General features: G+C 40.6%; 1 protein-coding gene across 1 annotated transcript in view; it reads left to right on the top strand.

The window, feature by feature from the left end:
* The window catches only part of LOC122550820 (LHFPL tetraspan subfamily member 6 protein-like), a 167,331-nt gene extending 153,975 nt beyond the window's left edge, over positions 1-13,356 (top strand). Inside the window, exons 3-4 of the mRNA XM_043692122.1 lie at positions 6,467-6,565; positions 8,982-13,356. Of these exons, the coding sequence (XP_043548057.1) occupies positions 6,467-6,565; positions 8,982-9,100 (218 nt within the window). The 3' untranslated portion in view covers positions 9,101-13,356. The remainder of the gene's footprint in view (positions 1-6,466; positions 6,566-8,981) is intronic.
* The last annotated feature ends 12,179 nt before the right edge of the window (positions 13,357-25,535 follow it).

Below are 25,535 nucleotides of genomic sequence, written 5' to 3'. Positions count from 1 at the left end.
AAGATTATTAAAGGATTGGACGCTCTGGAGGCAGGAAACATGTTTCCGCTGATGGGTGAGTGCCGAACCAGAGGACACAGCTTAAAAATACGGGCTAGACCATTTAGGACAGATATGAGGAGAAACTTCTTCACCCAGAGAGTGGTGGCTGTGTAGAATGCTCTGCTCCAGAGGGCAGTGGAGGCCCAGTCTCTGGATTCATTTAAGAAAGAATTGGATAGAGCTCTCAAAGATAGTGGAATCAAGGGTTATGGAGAAAAGGCAAGAAGAGGATACTGATTAGGAATGATCAGCCTTGGTCATATTGACTGGTGGTGCAGGCTCGAAGGGCTGAATGGCCTACTCCTGCACCTATTGTCTATTGTCTACTTGGACACTCAGATCCCTCTGTTCCTCCACACTGCCAAGAATCCTGTCTTTAATCCTATAGTCAGCATTCGAGTTCGACCTTCCAAAATGCATCACTTCACATTTATGCAGGTTGACCTCCATTTGCCATTTCTCAGCCCAGCTCTGCATCCTGTCTATGTTGCACTGCAGCCTGCAGTAGCCCTCAATACTATCAACGACACCTCCAACCTTTGTGTCATCTGCAAATTTACTAATCCACCCCTCAACCACCTCATCTAAGTCATTTATAAAAACTACAAAGAGCAGAGGCCCAAGAACAGAACCGTCCGGGACCACTCAACACTGAACTCCAGAAAGAATACTTTCCATCTACAACCACTCTCTGCCTTCTGTCAGCCAGCCAATTCTGAATCCAGATAGCCAAATCTCCCTGTATCCCATACTTCCTGACTTTATGAATGAGCCTACCATGGGGAACCTTCTCAAATGCCTTGCTGAAGTCCACATACACCACATCCACTGCTCGACCTTCATTGACCTATCTTGACTACTCCTCAAAGAATTCAATAAGATTTGTGAGGCATGACCTACCCCTCTCAAAACCATGCTAACTGCCTTTAGTCACACTATGCTTTGCCAAATAGTCATAAATCTTATCCCTCAGAATTCTTTCGAAAACTTTGCTGACCACAGACGTAAGACTGGTCTGTAATTGCCAGGAATTTCCCTATTACCCTTCTTGAAAAGAGGAACAACATTCGCCTCCTTCCAATCCTCCGGTACGACTCCCGTGGAGAGTGAGGAGGCAAATATCCTCACCAGGGGCTTAGCAACCTCCTTTCTCACTTCCCGGAGCAGCCCAGGATAAATCTGGTCTGGCCTTGGGGACTTATCAATCTTAATGTTTGCCAAAATTTCCAGCACACCAACTTCTTCAATCTTGATCTTGTCAAAACTGTATCCCAGCTCCTCAAAGTTTTCATTCACAACAAGGTCCCTTTCCTTGGTGAAAACTGAAGCAAAAAACTCATTTAGGGCTTCTCCTATCTGCTCAGACTCCGCCTACAAGTTCCCTCTGCTATCCCTGATCGGCCCTACCTTCTCCCTGATCATTCTGTAATTCCTCACGTATGAGTAAAATGCCTTTGGGTTCTCCCTAATCCTTCCTGCCAAGCCTTTCTCGTGCCCCCTCCTGGCTCTCCTCAGTCCATTTCTGAGCTCCTTTCTAGCAAGCCTGTAATCCTCTAAAGCTGTGCTAGATCTTTGCTTCCTCCAGCTTCTTCCTTTTGCTGCCTCCTTCCTTTTGAGGAGAAGCTCTTCTGTTCTCGTCATCCAAGGTTCCTTAATCTTACCCCTTCTTACCTGGGACAGCTTTTGCTGCATTGTCCATGAATATTGTCTCTTGAGTGAACACTTAATATTTCACCACAGACCAACAAGAATGCTGCAGCTGACACAAAGCTGGGTGGCAGAGTGAACAGTGAGGAGGATGCAGAGATGCTTCTGTGTGATTTGGACAAGTTGAGTGATTCGGCAACTGCATGGCAAATTAAGTATAATGTGGATAAATGTGAGATTATCCACTTTGATAGCCAAAACAGGAAAGCAGATTCCTATCTGAATGAAAATAGATTGGGAAAGGGGGAGGTATAGTGAGACCTGGATATCCTTTTCCATCAGTTGCTGAAAGTAAGCATGCAGGTCTGCAGGCGGTGAAGAAGGTACATGCTATAGTGCTCTTCATAGCAAGAGAATTCAAGTATAAGAATATGGATGTCTTGCTGTGGTTGTACAGGGCATTATTGAAACCACACCTGGAATATTGTGTCCAGTTCTAGTCTCCTTATTTGATGAAGGATGTTCTGGAGGGAATGCACAAAGGTTTATCAGACTGATTCCTGGGATGGCAGGACTAATGCACAAAGAGATACTGGATCGGTTAGGACTATATTCACTGGAGTTTAGAAGAATGAGGGGAGATCTCATAGAAGACTGTAACATTTTAACAGAACTAGACACTGGCAAACATAGGAAGGATGTTCCAATGATGAGGGAGTTCAGAACCAAAGGCCTTTGTTTAAGGACATGGGGAAGGCTATTTAGGATTGAGATGAGGAGAAATTTCATCACCTGGAGAGTGGTAAGCCTCTGGAATTCATTGTGTCACAGACAGCAGTTGAGACCAAAACATTGAATGTTTTCAAGAAGGTGTTCGATGTAGTTCTTGGGGCTAAAGAGATCAAAGGGTATGGAAAGAAAGCAGGACCACAGTAGTAAGTTAAATGATCGGCCATGATCAGGTGAATGGTGGAGCAGGCTCAGCAGCCTACTCCCGCTTCTATTTTCAATGTTTCTATGGTTCTATGAGTATTCTTGTTCCCTTCTCTGCCCAAAGGCAATTATTTACTGAACCACAGCAAAATACTGTTTTTTTTTACTACTAGTGGGGTGACGAGACACGGCCCAAGTTTATTTCAGCTGGAAAGGTGGTCACACTCTGTGCTGTTAGTATTAATCTGATCCACATATTAGTGGTCTAGCTAACTGAGCTAACCAAGAGCAATTATACAAGAACATAAAAGCTAGAATTTTAGCACAGTGTTAAATATAACATCAAATTTAAGCTCCAGTATAAATTGTCTGAGACATTTCATGTTAGCATTTACAGTTGCTGTTATTTTTAACAGTGGGTTATAAATAACAATTAAATTACAGCTGAGGAAAGCCATAGAAAATATGCTGGTGAACAGAAACAGACATGTTCAGTTGCTCCCACTTAACTGACAATTTTTTAAATGGTAAGGGAGAAATAAGCTGTTTGGCTCTTGTCCTAGTACCAGTTAGCACTAAATCATATGATCCAAACACAATAGATATATGCATTTCTATTCCATTACCAACAAATTGCTGCTAAGTTATTTATTATTCTGCAAAAATACCTTTTACAAATGTTTTTTGAATGTGCATTGAATTTACAATCAGGATTGAAACTCCACTTCTCTCCAACAGGACAGAATCCACTTCTCCCACTGATGTTCAATGGCATTGAATGGCCAGCACTGAATTCCCCCAATATTAACATCAAGGAGATTACCATTGATCATAAAAATAACTGCCCCGGCCATTTAAATATTGTGGCAATGAGAGCAAATCAAAATGTAGGAATTCTGCGGTGAGATAACTGATCTCCTGTCTCCCCAAACTTTGGCCACCATTGACAGCGTGCAGGTCAACAATGTGATGGATTTTCCTGGATGAGTGAAGTGTGTGCGATGTACAAGATGCACTACAGTAATTACCAAGGCTTCTTAGACAGTACCTTCCAAAGCCAAAATCTTTACCTCCTAGAAGGACAAGGGGTAATAGATGCAGAGAATCAATACCATCTGCAAGTTTCTCTCCAAGTCTCAACACAATCTTTACTCAGAACTATATCTGTTCTTTCACCGTTACTGAGTCAAAATCCAGGAAGCACCTTCCTAACACCACTATGGGTACACCTACCCAGCATGGGCTGCAGTGGTTCACAAAGGCAGCTCAACAAAACCTTCGCAAAGATAATTAGGGATGGGCAAGAAATACTGATTAAGTCAGTGATGGTCACATCCTGTGAACAAATAAAAACAGCCCTTTTAATTGGTTGATCTCACAGTAATCGAGGGTGTGGTGCTGGAAAAGCACAGCAGCCCAGGCGGCATCCGAGGAGCAGGAGAATCTGCCTCATGACCACCTGTGCTTTTCCAGTACCACACTCTCAGCTCTGATCTCCAGCATCTGCAGTCCTCACTTTCTCCTAATTGATCTCACAGTAAGTTGAGTGCTTCAGCTTGATGTGTGACTGCAAAGATGCTACTGCAGATTGGGAGTGAAACATTTACAACAGTCAGACAACCCTATAATGTTTGAAGGGCTCTGCTAAGGGCTAGAGGGGAGAATGCATCTTCCTGAATTTAATTAGATTGTCATTATTGCTTAAAGTAGTGTGTCCAAAGAGGTTTACATATGATAGTTATAGGGTGGATCAGACTTCTGCAATAAATGCCCCCTTAGAATTACCTGCATACTTCAATACTGAGCATACAACTATGTAAAAATGATCTGTGAGCACTCACTTGTTTCTTGTGATTAATTATATGTTGATCAAGGTGAGAGATTTCAGACACCCAAAGTTGATACTGAGCAGTAACACAGCGTGTGTTTTGACTGCACCCACTGTGGATGCTGCCTCATACTTCAGGCAGGAATTAATGTTTGAGGCTGGCCTGTGGAACAAGTAGGAATCCTGTATTGAAAATCTTTGGGACGCCCAATGCAAAGGGGCAGGCACTTAACTTAAAAAGTATCAAGTCTCCCCTCAAATTAAGGTGGTGGAGGGTAAGAATCGTAACTGTCAAGAGCTTTCTGCCAATCAGAAACTTTCCAGTATCATAGAACATAGAAGAGTACAGCGCAGTACAGGCCCTTTGGCCCTCGATGTTGCGCCGATCCAAGCCCACTTAACCTACACTAGCCCACTATCCTCCATATGCCTATCCAATGCCCGCTTAAATGCCGATAAAGAGGGAGTGTCCACCACTGCTACTGGCAGGGCATTCCATGATACACCCTTGCAACACCCTTGATATCCTTTAAAACTTGGGCCTTCACTTGGGATCGTAACAGGATTGAAATAGGATGGGGACATGAGCAATGGGAGGAGGAGTCCCTCAGTGGGCACAAAGTGCCTGAGATCAAGACCTCCCATCCCCCACCCCTCTGTCCTGAAGCCTGGGAGGGTTTGCTATGTGGCTAACTCTGCAGTGAGTTCATTGTCTGCCCCTCTTGGCAGAATTTCCATCAGCAGGGGGACAAGGTTCTTATGCTGTTCTTAAGTGGCTAAGGGTCTCAGTTGATCTCTGCACCCTTCCTACCCAAAACTTCATAGGAGAGAGCTGTGATCTCCAACTACGTCACTCCCACTCACACAGCAACTCCACTTCTGAACACATCATGAAATTCTGCCCTTCAGTTCTGATTTCCACTGCCCAGAAACAAACTTTGCATCCATACGCTTGCACGTGGAGTTAAACATGGATGAGCTGGTGATTCTGGCAGTTTTGGTGTACCCCCACAATTCCTTTCTCAAGTGTGCACCAAAATGTTTGGAAACTAAGCTAGGAATGTTCCTTGTGTTGTTTCCATTCTGCTGATGTAGCTCAGACTAGTAAAGAGCAAATGCTGTTAATGAGCAAATTAATAGCCCAGTGGCTAAAGACCGTTAGAGTGAGATCATTTGGAACGTTTGAGTTTCAATGTGACCTCCTTAGAGACTTGTCATATGGCTTGTTAAGACACTTTCAGGTCCAGAACATGATTATGATTATGGAGATAAATGGGTGAAATAAGCCTCTGATCTCTGCAGAAACTGGATTTGGGTTTCAAAGCTAGAAGGGGGATAATTAAAAAAACTCAAGCACAGTTTGCCTCTTGTTTTGCTTTTTACTTAGGCCAAATGAAAGCAACATGCCTCCTCTCAGAAAGCTGTCCCTGTAACAGGGAAACTTTGTGCTGAGACCTAAGAGTACTAGATTCACATCACACAGCTCGTTTGCATTGCTGCTGAGTACTTCCTCTCAATGCACGGGGTTGGATTCAAATCCAGTTTTAAGGCAGCTCCTTGGATGTCATTATTTCTGAAAAATGCAGTCCCATAGGGCTGCTTGCTCATTAGCAAGAAATGGATGGTGGGAAGTTTAATCTGAGGGTCACCACAAATCAGGCAAGGGGCAAGGTTGAGAAGGTCGAGCCTTCGTGGTAACCTCAGTTGGCATGGGAATTGAACCCACACTATTGATGTCATTTTACATTACAGACCAGAGCCATCCAGCCAACTGAGCTAACAGACTCCATGCTTCCCCAAGCCTGCTGGGTGACAGCCTCATTAATTGATAACGCCAGTCATTTAGAACAGCATTGTATCAATGGAATGAGGCGGATTGTGGAACAGCTACAAGGTTGACAAGTGTACTTGTGCCACATTAGGTTTTCAGTATGTTATTGATATTATAACCTGCCCACTTATCATCCTAGTTCAAATGTCTGACAAATGTGGTTATCCTTTTTTTTTTATTTCCAGGTCTACTGATTGGCTCTGGTTGTGCCCTGTATCCCCTGGGCTGGAACAGTGAAGAAGTGCAGCAGACCTGCAACAATCTCTCAGACCAGTTTGAGCTAGGTAACTGAATCAAGTCTGTGTACAGCTATAAACCACTGTGAAATACCATTTCATGTCAGGATCAAAATATAAGTCACATTTGAAACATGCAATCTTAGCTATTTTCTGGGAGGAATCCTCGAGCTAGATGTTAGTCTGGAGAGAGATTGGATTGGCAATATGAAAGGGATTCCTTCCAGTCATGACTTTCTGTTCAGTAAAGTTTCTGGTTGCTAAATAATCTCGATTAATTTGTACTGCTGAGGTGCCCCTATGTAAACAGGGATTGACCCAGAGGGGAGAGTACAGGTAGCCACCACATATATCCCAGTGGCCAGTTAGGAGCCAGCAATGGCTGACCCCAGCATTTGACTTACCTGCCTACATATCCTATGAGCCAACAAAGATACAACACCCTAAAAATCCCAAATTTTACAGTTAAAGTTAACCTTGAATAGAACTCCGTGAAATATTTTCAAAAGGAGGATGTGGTTAGTAAGATATCCTTATCACTCAACTTTCCCATTTTTATGGTGACAAACACAAATACTCCTGATTGGATAGTGCTTCCTGAGTATAGTTGGTCTATTGTGAGTGAGGATTGCATCAGCTAAAATTGGTTCGGAGCTTGTGCATAATTGCAAATGTACTCCTTATCAGAAAAAAATACAATATCTGGAACACAAGTTGGATATTTGAACGACTTTTGCATATAATTAATAAATTTTAAAATGTAGTCACTATTGTTACGTAGGCAAACAGGTCAGCCAATATTTACACTGTGAGGTTCCATAAGCAGCAGGGAAGTAAATGGCTTCTCTCCCCACATGTACCATCACGACAGAAGATCCCGATGGATCTATTCCTGACTCCATCCTCTTCCTTCAGGTATTTAAAGTTTGAGAAGAGTGCATCTTACCCTTATGCGTAACTTTATTCCCTTGTGGCCACCATCTTAGCCTCCACCAGATGGTACAATCCTGAGCTGAAGTTTCAAACTCATATTCTTTCCATCACAAAGACTACCAACTTTCACCTCTTTAAACAGGACCTGATTCTATCTCTAGCTGAGCACATCTTCCACTGAAACCCTCATTAATGCCCAAGTATACTCATCCAAAATCTAATAACTACTCCTGCTCCTACATCCTATGTTCCTGTGGTCATCCACCTCCCACCTTCTGTATACTTTAACTGATCTTCAAAGTCCTGCACTCTCCACATCTATGTTCTGCCCTTGCTGGCCTACATTCTCTCTGATTTTCCAATGCTTAAAATTATTTTTGTGCTTAAACCCATCTATGGCCCTCCCTACCTTGGTCATCTCCTCCAGTCCTAACAAGCCATGTTCATCTCTTTTTTTTTTCATCTCAATTTAGTCTTCTCTGCATGCCTTCTCACTTTATCCTGTCATTAGTTGTTGTCCATCAATTGACTAGGCCTCACTCAAGAATTCAATCCCCAACCTTCCTAATTTTCACCCAGACACAGCTTTTAAATCCCTCTTCACATTTCACAACTTCAACCAAACATATGGTCACCTTCTCCTAATATCTCCTTCAGGTCATGATCCTTTTTTCATATATCCCCTCTTTGATGCTTTTTGACATTATAGGCATTATTTAAAGCAAACTGTTACTGTTGGTAAATGACTAGTAAATCTATTTTGATAATATTGCTGGAAGGAAGAATTTTGATGGAGTGTCACGACAGGAAGGAAAAACACATCCAGCTGAATAGACAAGCACAGTTTTTGTTTCGTATAGAGTTGAAAACAATGCCTCTGACAATTCCTAGGTGAGGTTATTGCTATCCATCTTCTGGGGCAGCCACAGAGTTGATTTGTCAATCCGCAAGCTTTGCACAAATGAATTTGTTGAACACGATCATAATCATGTTTCCACCTACTGTTCAAGGCTGTACTGGAGATTGATAATTTTAACCAGTAAGGGAATCAGGGTTATAATGAAAAGATAGGAAGGTGGAGTTGAGGATTATCAGATCGGCCACATCTCATTGAATGGCTTGCTTCCACATTTCATGGTGTTATGATCAGTCGTATAAACTAAAGGAGTTAACTCTTCCATTAAAACAATAGAGAAGAATGTGATATGAGTGTGTTAATCATTTGTACAATGTAGAAGCATTGCCCAGTGATTTCTAGGCTCAAGTTTCTCGATGAGGAACTTGCCTCACTTTGTGCTCAGTTGGAATTCCATATCTGTGGCTGGGAACTTGTCATTTGACAAAGCCCATGAAGCTCTGGAACGCTTCCTTCTGAAAATGCAGCTTCTTGATCTGAAGTGAAAGTTTGAAATAGTCCAAGAAGACATGGTAGTTGAGCCTGTTATAAAAGCTCATACATCTTTGACTGGAAAGCTGGATGTGAAACTAAATTGGGCAGTGTTAAAATTAATACAATTGTGTTTATTTGTAGGTACGTGTCAGCTGGGATGGGCTTATTACTGTACTGGAGGAGGGGCAGCAGCTGCAATGCTTCTCTGCACTTGGCTGGCTTGCTTTGCTGGCAAAAAACAGAAACAGTATCCATACTGAAACCCCAGATAAGGACAAAGAAACAGCTCTGAGCAAGAGGGCTGTGGAGGAGGAAAACTGCAGGCAGAACAATTTATGGAACCTTTCCAATATTTCTGTTCAGTTTCACTGATTGCTCCAAATGAGATTCAAAATCCAAAATGAGAAGATTGCAAACTGAAAGTCAATCTGAACAAAAGACTCCAGTTCTGTGTTATATGAACTTTTTTCTTTCCTTTTTAAGCGTTTGTTTCTAGGATATATAGTGTCAAGGCCTTCTAAATCATTCATGAGGAAGGATTGTGGTGGTCAAGTTCTCTTTGTTCAGACTGAAATCCCTAAAGTTAAAGCAAAGGTTGATCACAGGTATTAATGATGCCTCAGAATGAATGGAGACTCTTGAAGATGTTCCTGCTTGTATGGCTGCAGGCATGTTTTCACTGACAGCGAACTTCTTAGAGTGGCTCCACAGGAAAGAGGAACTGATTACAAACCAGCTGGTCACATGTTTTCCTGGGATCTGTGACTCTTGGGGCACCACTCAGGCTCATTTGTAAAGAAGTCATGCCTTCTATTTGCTTTCGAGCTGCTTGAAAGTTTCCGAGAACATGCTCTGCTCAGGGGATTCAATCTCCGAGTTGGCAGAAATAGTCCCATATTTTGTTTTCTAACAAAAGATTTATGGTGAGCTTATTATTCTAATCTGTACATTATCAAATAATTTGAAAGAATGAGACTCCCTTTCACTCTTTTTTTTCACCTTTTTAAATAAGGTTTTTCAATGGACCAATTTACTAGTATGACCCTTTTTTTACATATATGTACATAATTATAAATATTATTATATATCCATATGTACACAAAAATGGATACAATTGTGTAATTTGGTAACAATGTTAAAGTCTAGTAAATGTACTTAATAGCAGTATTTTATGTTCATTTCCACATTGTCATGTCAAAGTATATTGTATTCAACATGTGTACACTTCAGTATATTGGTTTATATGGTACAAATTTGTATAAGTGTTTTACTGTTACAGTATACAAGTAACAGTCACTTCCTATGCAGATATTTAACAAATCCTGTAAACAGCAAAAATACAGAAGTTTTGGGCATGAATTCTCCTCTTTGTGCCAGAGAAGGATCAGTGCAGTAATTCTATACATTTCTCCAATTATGTCATAAATCCAGCCAAATCTCCCGGTGTAGGAGTTGTAATGTCTGCAGGGTTGTCTCCTGGTGGCATCCACATTAGTGAGTGGGAGCCAGTCTCTCCCTTCCACCAATGCAAACAAGTAAAATCCCCCTGGTTTGCAAAGACAACCCCATTGCCACACCAGCAGAGAGGTCATAGAGGCATCAGAGTAGGCTTGGGTATTTGGGCTCAGACTATGCCAAAACCTAACAAAGTTTTGGGCATTTGGGATAATTAGAAGGAGAGAAAGACACCCACTGAGGGGCTCTTTCCTGATCAGTGGTAATGGGGCAGTGAGTTGCTGACCCAGTGATCACCATCACTCTCATTAGATAGTACCTGAAGTGACTGAAGTCAGGTTCACACTTCCTAACATTATCGCATTAGAACAGTCATCATGATGGGACATGTTGGGACTGCGATCAGTAGCACTGCTTAATTCTCCCACTAATTCCACCACTATTCAACCTGATTTGGGGAGAAAGATAATCCAAATCTTTATAACTTTAACAACCAAAAATTACATTACTCTTGACTGGTCAGAAGTCATGAGTGCATCAATTCTTGACAAAGTGGGCATGTGATTAAAGTATAGACGTCTTGAGAGCAGAATTTACCTTGGAACTACCACTGTAAATTCCTTAAGACAAAACTCCATTCTGTCGTTATAACTCTGCTTTGAGCTCCCCTATGTCTTTGTTCACATGTGGGGCCTCGGCTATCATTTCTGACCTCAGTGATCTGTAGCAGTTGTAATTGTCAAATAAAGTTTCTCCTTTGAATTTGCATAAGAACTGATAGAAAACAAGAAAGAAAGTAGCACTTGTCCTTGCGATTGAGTTCATCTGCTTCGGTTTGGTCAAAAAGATATTTCCAAAAGGTTTGATCTTATTACATTCATATGCAAATGATGTATACACTTAGTTTTCTGGGTCACCTTATCTGTCAAACCCAAACAGACCAAACCCATAGTATAAAATAAACTCTAAATGGAAGTAGGCTCAGAGTTTAATTGGCAGTTACTGTTGAGATACAGAATGGTGATATATTTATTAACCAGGAACCATCTGGCTCATAGATGTCTTGCCAAGGGCAACTCAAACTCAGCTTGGACTAAAAATATAAAGTGAACTTCTTGTCAAGTAAAATTTCTTGTGCAGGTCAGATTGGATTTTTGGATGCAAAAGTGAGATATTTTTGCCTGGCAATTACACATTTGAGAAACTTCAAGAAAATACTTGGGTCTTGCACTGATGACCCAAAGTATCCTAATCCACATAAAAAAAACAACCAAAAAGCTAAATGTGAACTGAGATCACATATAAGCAGGTAGCTCCACTGTGATGTACATTAAGCTGAACAATCCAACAGCTTTGTAAATTTCAAATAGTTGATTTGAAAAGTAGTAGAGTTAGAATTTGAAAGTTATTGTCATTGAGATGTTTTGTGATCATATTTAAAAACATGCCTTTGAAGCACAATGTCAAATAATTACAAAGTGTGTTTCCTAGAAATTGTGTGATTGTTGAGGTCTTTCTGAAATCTTAGGTACATTCTCAATTCCCTAGCAACAGCCTAGAATAAGAGCTGAAATGATTAAACATTTGTAGTAATACTTAACATAGATGCTAAATCTGTCAGTGCTCAAAATGGTCCCAATTCTCCAAAATAGATTAATGATTTATTATATCCTAATATCATTAGATGAAGATACTTGGCTTTGTTTACATCATTTTATCCTTAAGACATCTCCCATACCTCAATTTGTGATACAGATGAAAGCTTTAGTGCAATATTGTATATCAAGAGGTCACTGTGTCCCATTTAGTTTACAATAGCTATAGAGTCATTTTTTAAAAGTCTAAAGGCACTTCAGATGTGGAGTAGACGCAATAATTTATAGAATCTAGGTCATCACCAGAAATTTACTTTACATGTAATACAAATCCCTGAAGGCTTCAAAATTAAAGATTGAGGGTTTACAGGAGAGAGAGGTTCATATGAGTAGGTTTTTTTTTTATTTCAAGTGTTTGGAGAATTGGTTGCAATGAAATTCTTTCCAACAAGCATTTCATTGATTGGAACCACCTCATGAGGATGTTGAACTATATGAAGGTGAAATTTAACTTCTTTTAATGGAGAGGAAAGCCAGTGCAATCTATGATTTTGCAATTGGTAGTTTGCAGTATTTTGTAATACCATAAGAAATTTTGTTTCTTCTCAGATCTGCCCTCTTATTCCCCACCGCTGCTTTCTGTCATCCCACCCAAAGACTGTTGCTTACAAAAGTGACAGGTCCCAAAATTGTCTGCGTGGAGTGATGTATGGTGCTCTGATGAACTATGGCAGAGCAAAATTATTTGCTTGGTCCACTTCTGATTCATTCCTGGTACCTTGAGAACATCCTCCCCAAAGGATGTGGAACAGTCTGTTTACCTCTACCTTACATTTACTGAATAAAACTTGGTGTTTAGTTGAGAAGCAGGAACAAAGTAACTCAAACAAGATGGTGAGCACCTCAAGACCAACAAGAATCAATATGATCTTGCTGTCTACTGTCTCCTGTTGGTCTATTTGGGGACTGCTACAGGATAATATTATTCTGCAGGCTGAGCAGGAATTGCTGTTCTTTTGTACTCTCCATATACATGCTATTATTTCATGCATATATAAAGCATAATTCCACCATGTGCAAGTTTGTACAATACTAAGTATTGCCACAATAAGACTACTGGCATGCAAAGTATAACCTACTTCATATAAAACAAAGATGTATGCCAAGTGGTGTTGTTACTGAGTACCACAAACATATTGCTGTAACGTCATCATATTTTGTAAGCTTTTCAAGCTACCAATTCAACGAGCACTAAAGCTGAGAGCAATTCTGAACTTAATGTTATGTTTTCATTGTTTGCATTTGTTACTCAATGCTGTAATCCAAATCAGTATTTCTTTCCAATATATCGTTTGCAATTTTTAATACTTTGCAACACATCAGTGCAACTATTAATTGACTGATTTGCAGAAAACACCATGTACTTTTGCTTGGACCATTAAAGTACCTACAGTTGCTTTAACTTACTAGTGTAAAAGTTTCATTTATCACAGACCTATCATTTCCGTACTATGAAGTAAATATATTACAATCATCTAATTAATCATTTAGTTTACTCTAAATCAAAGGATTTTAATTTTGAATTCACCTAAACAATTCAGTTCAAGCATGTACTCTTTGGTGTGAAAAAAGTTGAAACTGAATTTGAACCTAAGATATGTTTTTTTGTATAAGTGGACTAATTTGGTGTTGGAATTTATATTTATTGTAAATCCATTTGAGGGTAGGAGTCTTTCTCTGGCTCTCGAAAATAATTGGGTCAGTATCTAAATAAAAACTGAAAGAACTGCACATGCTGTAAATCAGAAACCAAAGCAGAAGTTGCTGGAAAAGCTCAGCAGGTCTGGCAGCATCTGTGAAGAGAAATCAGAATTAACGTTTTGAGTCCGGTGAAGCTTCCTCAGAACTGAGGACTTTTCTGAGGAAGGGTCACCAGAACCAAATTGTTAATTCTGATTTCTCCTCACAGATGCTGCCAGACCCGCTCAGCTTTTCCAGCAACTTTTGCTTTTGTAGGTGAATATACGTCCAGTTCACTGGTGGTACAGTAAATTTATTTAGTGATCTGTAAAAACTAGACAGGTGAAGGATTTTATCCCCACTCTGTGCTGTATTAAAGAAGCAATGCTTTTTAGCATTAGGGCTGGTTAGTTCAGATAGCTGGATGGCTAGTGTATCATTCAGAATAATGCCAATAATGTGGCTTTAATTTCCATTCAGGTTGAGGTAAGTTTGGGACCTACTTCCTCACCCTGCCCTGAAAGTGAAATTAAACGACAAAACATCACTGACAAAAAAAAACCAAGACAAATAGGTAAGGATAAAGGATCAGCAGCCCACCCTGTACCTGTCTTCACCTATCCCCACTTCACCACCCTACCCCCTTTATCTGCAGTTCCCCCTACACTCACCCCCAGTCCTAAAGAAGGGTTACACCCGAAACCTCGACTCCTCCACCTCCTGATGCTGCCCTGGCTTGCTGTGTTCTTACAGCCTCCTGTTTTGTCTACTAAGGATCTATCTTCAGGCAGAAAACGCAGCCTGTTCTAATAAGAATTCCATTCTAAGTCAGTTTTAATTCTTCCTTCTAACAGTGGCTAAACATTTGCACACACAAATATCAATTGAGTAGAGAATTAGCCTTATGTGATTGAATGATCTGCAAATAATTGCTATTGAAACTCTTAGATGAATGCAACATGTGATGTATAAGATAACGACTGACAGTCAGTCTACAACCTACAAACGGAGCCCACCACATGGGATATATTTCCCTCTCCACCCCTATCCACCTTCCTTAAAGACCGTTCCATCCGCGACTACCTGGTCAGGTCCACACCCCCTAACAACCCACTGTCCCCTTCTCGCACCTTCCCCTGCCACTGCATAAATTGCAAAACCTGCACCCATACCTCCCCCCTAAGCCCTGTCCAAGGCCCCAAAGGACGCCTACTCGCACAGTGCTTCAGAGAACATCTCTGGGACACCCACAACAATCAACTCCACAAGGTTTGTAGCTTAGGTTGAGGTGTAGGGTGTAGGTTTGCTCGCTGAGCTTTAGGTTTGATATCCAGACATTTCATTACCTGGCTAGGTAACATCATCAGTGGTGACCTCCAAGTCAAGTGAAGCAAAGCTGTTGTCTCGTGCTTTCTATTTATATGTTTGTCCCAGATGGGGTTCCTGGGGTTTGTGGTGATGTCATTTCCTGTTCATTTTCTGAGTGGTTGATAGATGGTATCTAGATCTATGTGTTTGTTTATGGTGTTGTGGTTGGAGTGCCAAGCCTCTAGGAATTCTCTGGCATGTCTTTGCTTAGCCTGTCCCAGGATATATGTGTTGTCCCAGTCGAAATGGTGGGTTTTGTTTCATCCATGTATAGGGCTACAAGGGAGAGAGGGTCATGTCTTTTTGTGAACAGGAAATGACATCACCACAAACCTCAGGAACCCATCCGGGACAAACACATAAATAGCAAGCAGAAGACAACAGCTTCGCTTCACTTGGAGGTCGCCACTGATGATGTTACCTAGCCAGGTAATGAAACGTCTGGATATCAAACCTAGAGCTCAGTGAACAAACCTACACCCTCGACCAACCCCACTGCCCTGTGGCCAAACGCTTTAACTCCCCCCTCCCACTCTGTTGAGGACATGCAGGTCCTGGGCCGCCTCCATCGCCGCTCCTTTACCACCCGACACCTGGAGGAAGAACACCTCATCTTCCACCTCAGGACCCTTCAACCTCAAGGCATTAATGTGGATTTTACCAGTTTCCTCATTTCCGTCCCCCCACCTTACCCCAGTTCCAACCTTCCAGCTCAGCATCGCCCTCATAACCTGTCTCATCTGTCCATGTTCCTTCCCACCTATCTGCTCCACCCTCCTCTCTGACCTATCACCTTAATCCCCATCTCCATCCACCTACTGCATTCTCAGCTACCTTCCCTCCAGCTTCACCCCCGAGGCTTCCAGTCTCATTCCTGATGAGGGGCTTTTGCCTAAAACGTCGATTTTTCCTGCTCCTCGGATGCTGCCTGACCCACTGTGCTTTTCCAGCACCATTCTAATCTTGACTAATCTCCAGCATCTGCAGTACTCCCTTTCGCCTAGTTGACATCAGTAGAACCATATCCCAGCACATGAACAATATATTCTGCAGAGTTTACAAAGCAGAGGCACTCAGAAATCCTACCCACTTGTCCGAGCCAGGACTGTCCTTGCCTAGTTGCTTCCACAGGTATAATTTCTTAGCTCTCAACAGTACAGAAATATTAATATTCCACAAATTCTTTCCATACTTATCTCTAAAGCCCTCAATTCAATTTCCAGCAATCTCTAATACTGCTTTGAAGGAGTAAAATAATAGTTTTGTATACTTAAATTAACATATAAATTTCTATTGGAAGGATGTATGTTGGAACAACAGTACAGTGATTATGAGCACTCAAATAAAATTCCTACAAGTTTTCCTCTGGATTTCATCCAAATACTAACTTCCATCTCCAGTTTATAATAACCGAGTGTTCCACTTTAGAGTTTGTACCATATCCATTCTTTGTGTGTCAGTCTGAATAAATCAACAACAATTTGTGCTTCGTATTGCTGAAAAGACACATTTTATCAAAGCTTTTTATCTTGCACTCATCAGAACATTGCACAAAAAAGACCAAAGTGGCAGGAAAACAAAAATTTTACTATATGAGAGAATAGTGCTGATTTTTTGCCAAGTCGATTCTGATTGTCCAACTAGTTGGTGATAGTCATGTGTTTGGAAGGTGTTGTCTAAGGAATCTGGTTGAATGCTAGAGGACTCGCACATTCTATAAGCTACATATGTTAACATATGGGCGTGTATTTTGCAGACAAGGTCGATGCGCGCACACATTGCATCTAGTTAAAAATCACACAACTATAACCTGGTGTTGTGTGATTTTTAACTTTGTACACCCCAGTCCAACACCGGCATCTCCAAATCAACACTGCATCTAGTTCAAGTTAACAAAATAGGGCAAGCCATTCTGTGTTCATTTCACAGGGCAATGACTGGATCAAATCGCAGTCAACCTGCCTACATTTATCATTCAAAAAGAATTTTGCCAGTTAACTATCAGTCATTATGTCATGGGAATGCATCAGTTAATGATGATTGAGAGTTAACGAGCAAGCTTTGTATAAATTTTAAATGCTGGCTGGTTGTATCTGATATAGTGTGCTTCTTGTCTGCAAAGAACATAGGAAGTTTATTAATCAAACAGGTATAATTGGAAGCACTAGCTTTTGGAGCGCTACTCCGTCATCTGGCGGAGCATCACAACCACCGGATGAAGGAGCGACGCTCCGAAAGCTAGTGCTTCCAATTAAACCTGTTGGACTATAACCTGGTGTTGTGTGATTTTTAACTTTGTACACCCAAGTCCAACACCATGCATCTCCAAATCAAGTTTATTCATGTAAGTGCAAGGGCACCACAGTGCAAGCCTACCTGCAAACGTAAAATAGTTGGCAGCATAAATTATTGCACACTTTGGATAATAATCCCATCACAAAATTACATACCATACTATGTTTTAAGTTTTTCAAACGCAGGCCTGTTGGATAATGACTACCCTGATCTGATTGTTTCTGATATTATGCAAACTCACAAAGAGTTCTAAGGCTGTCATGCTTGGTCCTGAAAAGTGCCCAGTCTACCTCAGATTCCCTTGAAAGGGTAAGGTATCTCAGATGTTTGGGCAGCAGTTGAAGCAAGCTGTTTCACACTGCCAAATTACTGGAGCAGCGTGTATGCGTTCACCACTAACAGAATGCGGCACCAAGCTAAAATGATTTTCTGCAGAACACACAAATGAGTCACATGCTTTACGAATGCCACTACTGGTGTGATGCGAGATATGTAGACCATATATCCAACAGGCTGGTAGTTTGCACCAAAAATCTTATCCACTAAGCTGTTTTGCAATAAGCAAAGTACTGGCTGTACTCGTCTGTGTGTTCAAAAGTCAAAATACAGTGTCCAACATAAAAATTGATTCTGTGATTGGGCAACATTTGTTAATAGTTCTAACTGTGTGAAGAATTATGCTGACAACCAATTTACAATTGTCATTTTGGGTTGTGTTGTGGCATGCTATGTTTCATCCATTTTTGGGATATGTGCATTGCTGGATGAACCAGCATTTATTGCCCATCCTGAGCTGCTCTTGAGAATGATTCGGAGGTGCCGGTGTTGGACCGGGGTGTACAAAATTAAAAATCACACAATACCAGGTTATAGTCGATTAGGTTTAATTGGAAGCACGAGCTTTGGGAGCGCTGCTCCTTCATCATGTGGTTGTGGAGTATAAGATTGTAAGAGTGAACTAGAGAATGTAACTTTTAAAAACATTTTACAAATTACATATGAAAGAACTGAAACCAAAGTGGTCATTCTAACAAATGAGAGATGTAACAAACAATCCAGGTCTTTTTCAACGTGTAATTTCAGTTACATCACACTGTAAACTTCTGCTATAATTCTGTGTCTTACAATCTTATACTCCACAACCACCTGATGAAGGAGCAGCACTCTGAAAGCTAGTGCTTTCAATTAAAGCTGTTGGACTATAACCTGGTGTTGTGTGATTTTTAACTTTTCCCTTGAGGAGGCAGTAGTGAGTTGCCTTTTTTGTACTGCTACAGTCCATTTGGAATAGGTAGACTGACAATGCTATTAGGGACCCAGCAACACTGATGCACTAGTGATACTTTTCTGCATCAGTATGGTGAGTGGCTTGGAGTCAAACCTGGAAGTAGAGGTGTTCTCATGAGTCTGTGAATCATGAATCTTGTCTTAACTAGATGGTAATAGTTGTGTGTTTGGAAGGTGTTGTTTAAGGAACTTTGTTGAAACCTAGAAGATTTGCACATACTCTCAGCTGCATATCTTAATATGTAGACAAAGTAGATGGACATGCACAAACACACTGCTTCTAGTTCAACTTAACAAAATAGGGCACAGCCATTCTGCATTCATTTCACAGGACAATGACTGGATCAATCACAGACAACCTGCCTACATCTAACATTTAGATAAAACTTTGCCAGTTGACTGTCAGTCATTATTAACTTGTGCTTTATTCATATCAATGGAGTAATCAGAATCCACTTGCCTTCCAACAATTCTCTCCTCTCATACAGCTTAAATGTTGTTTTTGTGATAGTTATAGAGCCATAGAGATGTACAGCATGGAAACAGACCCTTCGGTCCAACCCGTCCATGCCGACCAGGTATCCCAACCCAATCTAGTCCCACCTGCCAGCAATATGAATAGTCCTGATGAGTGTAAGACAAAAGGTTTTGATAAAATGTATCTTTTATCATCAATGCTCAAGCTGTATTTGGGAGTAACTTAAAGCATTAGTAATGCTAATTTTGAGTTTTAAAACTTGGTGGATTGTAAGAGAAAGTAAAAATAATTTTGGCTGTTTGAAGCTTATGTTTTAGTGGAGGACATTGTGACAAATTCTGATTTCAACACAGTGATGATGCCGAAAAATAGGATTCAAGATAGAACACAGGTTCTTTTACAATTATGGATGCAGAAGAGTTAATCGACTCCCTTTCCTCTTTGTAAAACTACGTGTGGAATCTGCTAGGGAATGTACTTTAAGCACACCATCGTACAATAGGACCTGACCTCAGACTCTTAGGTCAAATCTTAGTAATCAACTATAAATAACAAAGAGTTAACCATGATTGAGAGCAGAACCCACTTAAGATGTATGTGTGTGGTCCTACTAACCACAGATTTTAGTTAGATTGATTCAATGGCCATTTTAAGATAATAGGAACAGAAGTTAAACTCATGCCAGTACCTTCAAAGCCCACTGAAGCAAAATCGATGTAATGTTTGCCCACGTAATAAGTACCAGATTTTAGAAAATAATTTACTGTATGAAGCACTTTGCAATATTTCAATGTGATAAGATGTTTATAATTAAAAGCATTTGCTTTATTTATTTAACAGCTCTGCCAATATTTCAATGTGCTTAATAAATCACAATCTTTAAAATTTCACATGACTATGAAGAGTAGATTTGTATATCTTTCCAAAAAAAAATCTTAATATTACTGACTACTCGAGAGATCCCAGCAATTTTTAAAATATTCATTCATGGGTTGTGGACATTGTTGGCTAATTTGAGTGTAGTTATCCAAATGAAAGTTCTATAAATCGATTTATGCCACATGCAAAAACAAAGTGAACAGTTTTGAAGCACAATGTGTTAGCCATGATACGGTTACAGCTACCTGGATATATGCTGAGAATGATCATTAATGAAATACTCAGTTAATAGAGTCATAGAGATGTACAGCACGGAAACAGACCCTTTGGTCCAACTTGTCCATGCCGACCAGATATTCCAACCCAATCTAGTCACACTTGCCAACACCCAGCCCATATCCCTCCAAATCCTTCCTATTCAGATGCTTTTTAAATGTTGCAATTGTACCAGCCTCCACCACTTTCTCTGGCAGCCCATTCCACACGCACACCACTCTCTGCATGAAAAGGTTGCCCCTTAGGTCTCTTTTATATCTTTCCCCTCTCACACTAAACCTATGCCCTCTAGTTCTGGACTCCCCTACCTCAGGACAAAGAACTTGTCTGTTTACCCTATCCATGGCCCTCATGATTTTATAAGCTTTTGTAAGGTCACCCCTCAGCCTCCGACGCTCCAGGGAAAACAGCCCTAGCCTATTCAACCTCTCCCTATCGCTCAAATCCTCCAACCCTGGCAATATCCTTGTAAATTTTTTCTGAACCCTTTCATGTTTCACAACATCTTTCCGATAGGAAGGAGACCAGAATTGCACGCAATATTCCAAAAGTGGAACCAATGTTCTGTACAGCCGCAACATGACCTCCCAACTCCTGTACTCAATACTCTGACCAATAAAAGAATGCATACCAAACGCCTTCTTCACTATCCTATCGACCTGCAATTCCACTTTCAAGGCGCTATGAACCTGCACTCCAAGGTCTCTTTGTTCAGCAACACTCCCAAGGACCTTGATTTAGGACTGAATTGAGAAGGAACTTCTTCACCCAGAGGGTTGTTAATCTATGGAATTCCTTGCCCATGGAAGTAGTTGATGCTACTTCAGTAAACACTTTTAAAGCTAAGGTAGGCCTTTTTTGAAAAATAAAGGAATTAAGGGATACAGTTAGTGGGTGGGTAAGTGGAGCTGAGTCCATGAAAAAATCAGCCATAGTCTTATGGAATGGCAGAGCAGGCTCAAAAGGCCATACGGCCTATTCCTACTCCTAGTTCTTATGTTCTCTTTAGCATCAGTAAGGATAAGGGGTTTCTGAAAAGTAAATAGAAAGACATGGTTACACCAGTAGAAAGAAAGGTAATCAGCAATGACGGAAGAAAAACTATGGGTAGCAGCTAGAAATTCAAGAAACAAATAGTTCTGTTATGAAAGTGGATGTCATCGTTGGCTTTTACTGCTAGCAATTTTGAAGTTTGAGGTGTCACTGACAGAATTTATGTATTTTCTTACTGCGTAAGATCTGTATTTTTTAATAGAAAATGGTATGGTTTGAGTATGTGTTGCAATTAAACCTTACAGCAGCAAGCTTTTGTGAGTTTAAAGAAAGATATTTATTCTTACACACTTAGATCAATTTAATTCTTGCATACACAAAAGATTAATTTAAGAAGATAATGTACTTTTGCTATCCAAGCTTCTAATTTATCACCTACGATCTCCCAAATGGTAGATCTATAGGTTTTTAAATGGTTTCAACACTTTAAAATTGAAATGATGGTTTTGTAATACAAATAGTTCTCAGTAGATTTCTTCTAGTCAAATTTCTATAAAGTTGGTTCCCGGGTGAAAGCTAACTGGACTATGTTATATATTTTGGCTACCCAATGTCCCGCAGCTTATTTCCAAGTCTGGTTCAGAGAAGGACTGAAGTGGTGTTTCCAATGGCTTTATTGAAACTGCATGCATATAGCTCTTAGCTGATCATTTAAACAGACAAATACAACATGGCAGCCTTCACATGACCCTTCCTAAGTTTAAATTACTAAACAACCCCACCTCCCTGTGGCTGACCACTTCAAACCCCCTCCCACTCTGCCAAGGACATGCACGTCCTAGCCACCCGACGACTGGAGGAAGAACACCTCATCTTCTGTCTTGGGACCCTCCCACAACACAGAATCAATGTCAATTTCACCAGTTTCCTCATCTCCCTTCTCCCCACCTTCTCCCAGATTCAACCCCCACCCACCCACCCACATCCTGGATGAAGAGCATATGCTGGAAATGTCAATTCTCCTGCTCCTCGGATGCTGCCTGACTGGCTGTGTTTTTCCAGCACCAGACATTTTGACTCTGATCTCCAGCATCTGCAGTCCTCACTTTTTCTTTAAAATCAGAGATAGCCCATATAGGAGCAAAATCAGGGAAAATCTTTCACACAAATAGCAGAGGAGCCCTGAAATGCTGTTCTCCAAAAGGAACATGTAAATTGGATGAACTAAAACCTTCAAGGTTGAAATCAATAAGTTTTTATTCAGTAACTATAAAGAGAAATGGAATAAAGGTTGGTTAATGAACATAATACACATTTAAAATTCAACGATACCAGGTTATATTTCAAAAGGTTTATTTGGAAGTACAAGATTTTGGAGTGCTGCTCCTTCGTCAAGTAGCTAGTGTGGCAGGATCATAGGACACAGAATTTATAGCAAAAGATTTATATGTTGTACACTGATGCAATATATTGAACAAACCTAGATTGCTGTTAAGTCTTTTATCTTGTAGAATGGGTTGCACGTGCATGTGTGTATGGGAGAGATGGTGAGAGGGAGTGTGTGTGTGTGTGTTTATGTGGGCATGTGTCCTTGATAGACAGTGTGCATGAGTGTGATGGAGTACATGTCTGTGAGAGAGTGTATGCATGGGTGTGAGTCTAGGGGGTGTGGGTGTGTGTATGTGCCTGAGAGAGATCATGTGTGTGAGTGAGGGTCTGTGTGAATGTGTGAGTATGTAAGAGTGTGTGTATGCGTGTGTATGTGTGCTTGTATGCGAGAGTGTGTGGGAGAGTGTATAGTGTAGTAGGGTCACCTGTAGTGTGAAGCCACTACACACACATCCCTCACACTCACACCTTCGTGCACACCCTCTCGCATACATATACTCCATCACACTCATGCACATACTCTATCACACCCGCACATACTGACTCTCATATGCACGCACACACTCACACTCTCTCCCACACATACACACACACACACAGACACACACAAGTTTCTGGGGTGAATTTGCATTTGCAGAATTGTCTTTGCAGATACATTCTATTTTGTTCAAAAAGCACACATAGATATAGGTAGTCTATATATTTTTTATGTTCCATGTGACATTTCCTACTTTGGAAATAGAACCAGCATGACGCAAGATTGGGATACAATCAGACTCTAACCTCACACCTTTATTACATTGTCTGAGCTGAGATGTCACTTTTTTTTATAAACCTTAAGTTATCTCAGGCATGTGACTTGAAAGAAGTTCTGGGATTTGCATATTAATGAATCGAGACCTGCATTCCCATTTCAAAAGATGAAAAACTTAACAGCAATCTAGTTTTGTTCAATATATCACATCAGTGTATGACACTATAATCTTTTGCTATAAACTGAGTCCTATGATTCTGCCCCACTAACTGCCTTACTAAGGAGCAGTGCTCCAAAAGCTTGTACTTATAAATAAACCTGTTGGACTATAACCTGGTATTGTGTGATTTTTTTTTAACTTTGTCCACCCAGTCCAACACCGGCACCTCTACATGATAGGACACATTTGCTGGTTTCTAGTGGATTGGTGAACTTGTTTCCAGAGGCTGATTGGTGTACTGTGGTCTTGAACCTGTTTTGGGTTCTCTTATTGAAAGTGACAACAATGGACAGAGTTGGAGTTGGACTCAAGAGAGATTGATATCCAGTGATAAAAGGAATGATTTTTAAGGAAACTAAAATAGAATAAATTATAATATTGATGACAATAAAAGTAAAACCTTCATGTGCAACCACTCTGACTCCATTCTTGTTATAAACTGCCTAATGGCACATTGATTTGTTTTGATTTGTTGTAGTCACATGTGCCTAAGTACAGTGAAAAGCTTTGTTTTGTGAGCAGTGCAGGCAGATCATAGCAAACAAGGACATAAAAATCATAGTGTGCTTTGACAGAGCAAGACATGCAGGTTACATAGGTGCACAAAGCAAGATCAACATTATTTGAAGTTAGAGAGGTTCAGCATTCTAATAATGGCAGGGAAGAAGCTGTTCTTGAATCTGTTGGTGCATGTGTTCAAGCTTCTGTACCATCTGCCTGATGGAAGAGGTTGTGCAAAAGCATTGTTTACTGCCTAATCTGAACATTTGTAGCTATGCCAAGGTGGTAACCTTGAATCATTATCTAAATTGTCACTCATTTTCTTGGCTTAATTATGAGATGGACACACCCTTACATGCTTAGTATCATTTAGTCTGATACACATCATTGCTACCACTGTCAACTTGACTTTAAACTAATATGTGGGTCATTAAAGAGTCTTTCATACATCTTCTGAAATGAAAACAACTTCTGGTTGCTCATTTCCCTCAGGACATTAGATATATTTATGAGCTAAACAGCCTATTACTATTACAGTTCCCTACTTTTTTCAATCAAATAATTTTTAAACTTGCAAATAAGTTCAGGGTTTTTGGAAGCATTTATTTCGGCCCTCTTAATAGTTCAATGCGTGAGTGCTTCATCTGGTCTGATATTGATCCTCACAGGCAAAGCTTGCAATATTAATTGATAACTCAACAAATACCCAAGAATTAGTTTTAGTATCCCTGGAGGGGAAAAGCATGTTTCCCACTGGAAAAGTTGGTTTATTTCAATGGGGAAATGAAAATAATCGCCCCCAGCTGGAGCTGGTAAACCTGCTAGAGTACATGAAATAACTCCATAGAGGCTGGTACCCCATCACCAAGTCACCTTTCATTTACACATACATTGTATGTGACACTGGTCCAAGTTCTTAAGAGCCAGCTCTCAGTGACCAGAACCTCTGACACTCCCATTTATACCTGTCAGCCAAGGCTTCTTAATTGGATAAGATTAATGGCCCCAATTATGGAATCCATATTCTATGAGGTCCTCCTGGCTGACTTTGTTACAATCACTACAGTGCACTGTCTACTTTTTAAAAATCTTAATTTAACAAATTTGGGTTAAACGGACACTGTAACAAAAATACAAACTACATTTGGACAAGTATGTGAATAGGAAAGTATATAGAGAAATATGGGCCAAACGCAGGCAAATGAGACTAGTTCAGTTTAGAAAATCTGGTCAGCAAGAACGAGTTGGACCGAAGGGTCTGTTTCCATGCTGTACGGCACTATGACTCTATAACATCTGATGCAAACTTACATAAGGCAAACTGAAATCTATCAAATCAAAATAACGTTGTCCAGGGTGATGATGTATCCCTGCCCCAGTGGTGCCCAGTGGTGCCCTAAAGGCCAGGACCCGTGCCAGTGAGCAGTACCTCGTGCTAGGCTTGTCAAAGACTGACTGCTTGATA

The sequence above is a fragment of the Chiloscyllium plagiosum genome, chromosome 6 (genome assembly GCF_004010195.1).
Source record: "Chiloscyllium plagiosum isolate BGI_BamShark_2017 chromosome 6, ASM401019v2, whole genome shotgun sequence".
Taxonomy (NCBI): Eukaryota; Metazoa; Chordata; class Chondrichthyes; order Orectolobiformes; family Hemiscylliidae; genus Chiloscyllium; species Chiloscyllium plagiosum.
Note: the sequence above shows the minus strand (reverse complement) of the source record. Positions and strands in the feature narration are given on the sequence as shown.